The sequence below is a fragment of the Pteronotus mesoamericanus genome, unplaced genomic scaffold, assembly GCF_021234165.1.
Source record: "Pteronotus mesoamericanus isolate MK-2021 breed Mesoamerican mustached bat unplaced genomic scaffold, CSHL_Meso_final contig_46, whole genome shotgun sequence".
Classification (NCBI taxonomy): domain Eukaryota; kingdom Metazoa; phylum Chordata; class Mammalia; order Chiroptera; family Mormoopidae; genus Pteronotus; species Pteronotus mesoamericanus.
The window spans coordinates 262,358-264,252 of record NW_026555170.1 but is presented as its reverse complement, the minus strand read 5'-3'; the positions used below and the strand labels follow the sequence as shown (position 1 = coordinate 264,252).

Below are 1,895 nucleotides of genomic sequence, written 5' to 3'. Positions count from 1 at the left end.
TTGTGGTTGTTTTTTCATTAGTACCCTAACAACAAGCTTTGGATATCTTGCAAAAGAGAGAGAAGTTATTTTCATTTTTAGAAAGGAATACTTCCACATAAGTAGTTAACATGTGTAGCTGAAGTAATAACATAATTCATTCTGGTATGGGAAACTGAAATTTATGTAATTCATTTACCTACCATAAAATTACAGCTACCTACCATAAAATTACATAATTACCTACCCAGTTTTTATATAATTATTGAGAAAATAATGCTGATTTAGATTTGTTTTAAATGGCCAACTTTTTGCATTTTATGTGATAACAACTGAATTTCCCTCAAATTTCTTTTTTCTTGTTTTGGATGAGCCTTCAGGTCGGTTCCCCCAGGGAGCCCTGTGCTAGGAGGCATCAGGGCCCGGCTGCAGGTTAGAGCACAGCCTCTGGAGGCCCGGGTGTCACTGTGCTTCTCCTCCACAGAAGTAGGTGCCTGAGTGACGGGGCCGGGAGCCTGTGATGTAGAAGGAGCTGTGCTGCATTTCTCTATCCAACGTGGCAGCTATTTCGTCCTGAATCTCTTCTCCTTTTCTTCTTAACAGCATCAAGAGGACGGGACCTTCACCATGCTTCTGCCAGTACCAGTGTAAGGAATATAAAGTCTTTGAGGATTTGCACTTGATGGTAACATTTCCCCCCTCTTGGACGATCAAGGACTGAGGACTCTGCTGCACTTCTTGGCTTCTCACATCTGAGCAGAAAAACAGTTGAAGGACACAGGAAACCCTCATGAGATGCTCATTCTCAAACGGAAACATCACCAAATAATGATTGAATATGAGTGTTTCTCATAAGGGCCCTCCCGGGTTGGAAAGACATCCCAATTTCAGCACCAATTTCAGGGTGCTGTCACCATTATAAGCCTCTCTTAGACTGAACTGTGTACTCACAAGCCAATTGCCACAACAGAGCCCCTGCAAGCACCTTCAGGAGAGTCTCCATTTCTTGGTTCCACAGCTAATCCAGTGGACCAGGTCAGATTCTGAATGGGCTTCCTCAGCAGGAGTTCCTTTGAGCTCAGGGCAAGGTCTGTTACAGTTGTTTCTAGAATAGTGAAGCTTAGGGGGACAACCAATCAGAGAGACATTGCAGCATTTCATCCTGTACTGAAAATAGTGTGCATCTAGAATACTTTTAAAACAGTGCCCCCATCTGTTGAGACTAAGAAAAGATTAAAATATGGATTTGGCCTTTCTTGAATAAGATTACTTCCAGTCTGTCTTTTGTATGTGTTTGTTTTTGTTTTGCTTAGTGTTTTGGTATAAGGAAAAAAACTATCAACATACTGAGTCAGAGAGAGTTACTCCAGGATTAAGAGAAAAACTAATATTAAGAGACATTATATATAAAACTATGTCTATAAATATATACGCATCTATCAAAGCAATAATATTTCAAATAGTAACATTTCATTATACCATTTTCTTCTCCAGATCATTTCAGTGCTCATTAGTGCCTTCAAGATAACGTACCAACATCTAATAATGGCTCATCATTATTTTCACAAAGTAGTGTCTGCATATTGCTCTAATCTTAAGTTTTCTGTTGCCCATTTTGAGTTGTATGTGCCAGCCTTCTAAATTAGTTTCATGTAATCCTGCTAAACTAAATCTTGACTTTATACTTTTGCATACTCTGTTTCTCTTTTTCTGTAATACTTTTTTCCCTGACCCTACTTTTGACTAACTTCTTTATGAGTTTTAGATATTACCTCTTATAGGTGGCCTTCCTTATATTCTGTATCCAACTTGGATACCTCTGTTAGGTGGTCACCGTTTGCTTTTCTCCTGTGATAGTTTTGATTACACTGTTTTGCTATATATTCCACAACAGTATATGCTTCCCAAGTGCAGGC

The 1,895-nt window shown here is 39.2% G+C and overlaps 1 gene segment (V, D, J or C); it reads right to left on the bottom strand.

The window, feature by feature from the left end:
- Nucleotides 1-441: 441 nt before the first annotated feature.
- On the bottom strand, nt 442-982 carry LOC129074097 (T cell receptor alpha variable 30-like). The segment is given in 2 exon segments: nt 442-731; nt 931-982. Coding segments are annotated over 2 exon segments (342 nt in total).
- Between the last annotated feature and the right edge of the window lie 913 nt (nt 983-1,895).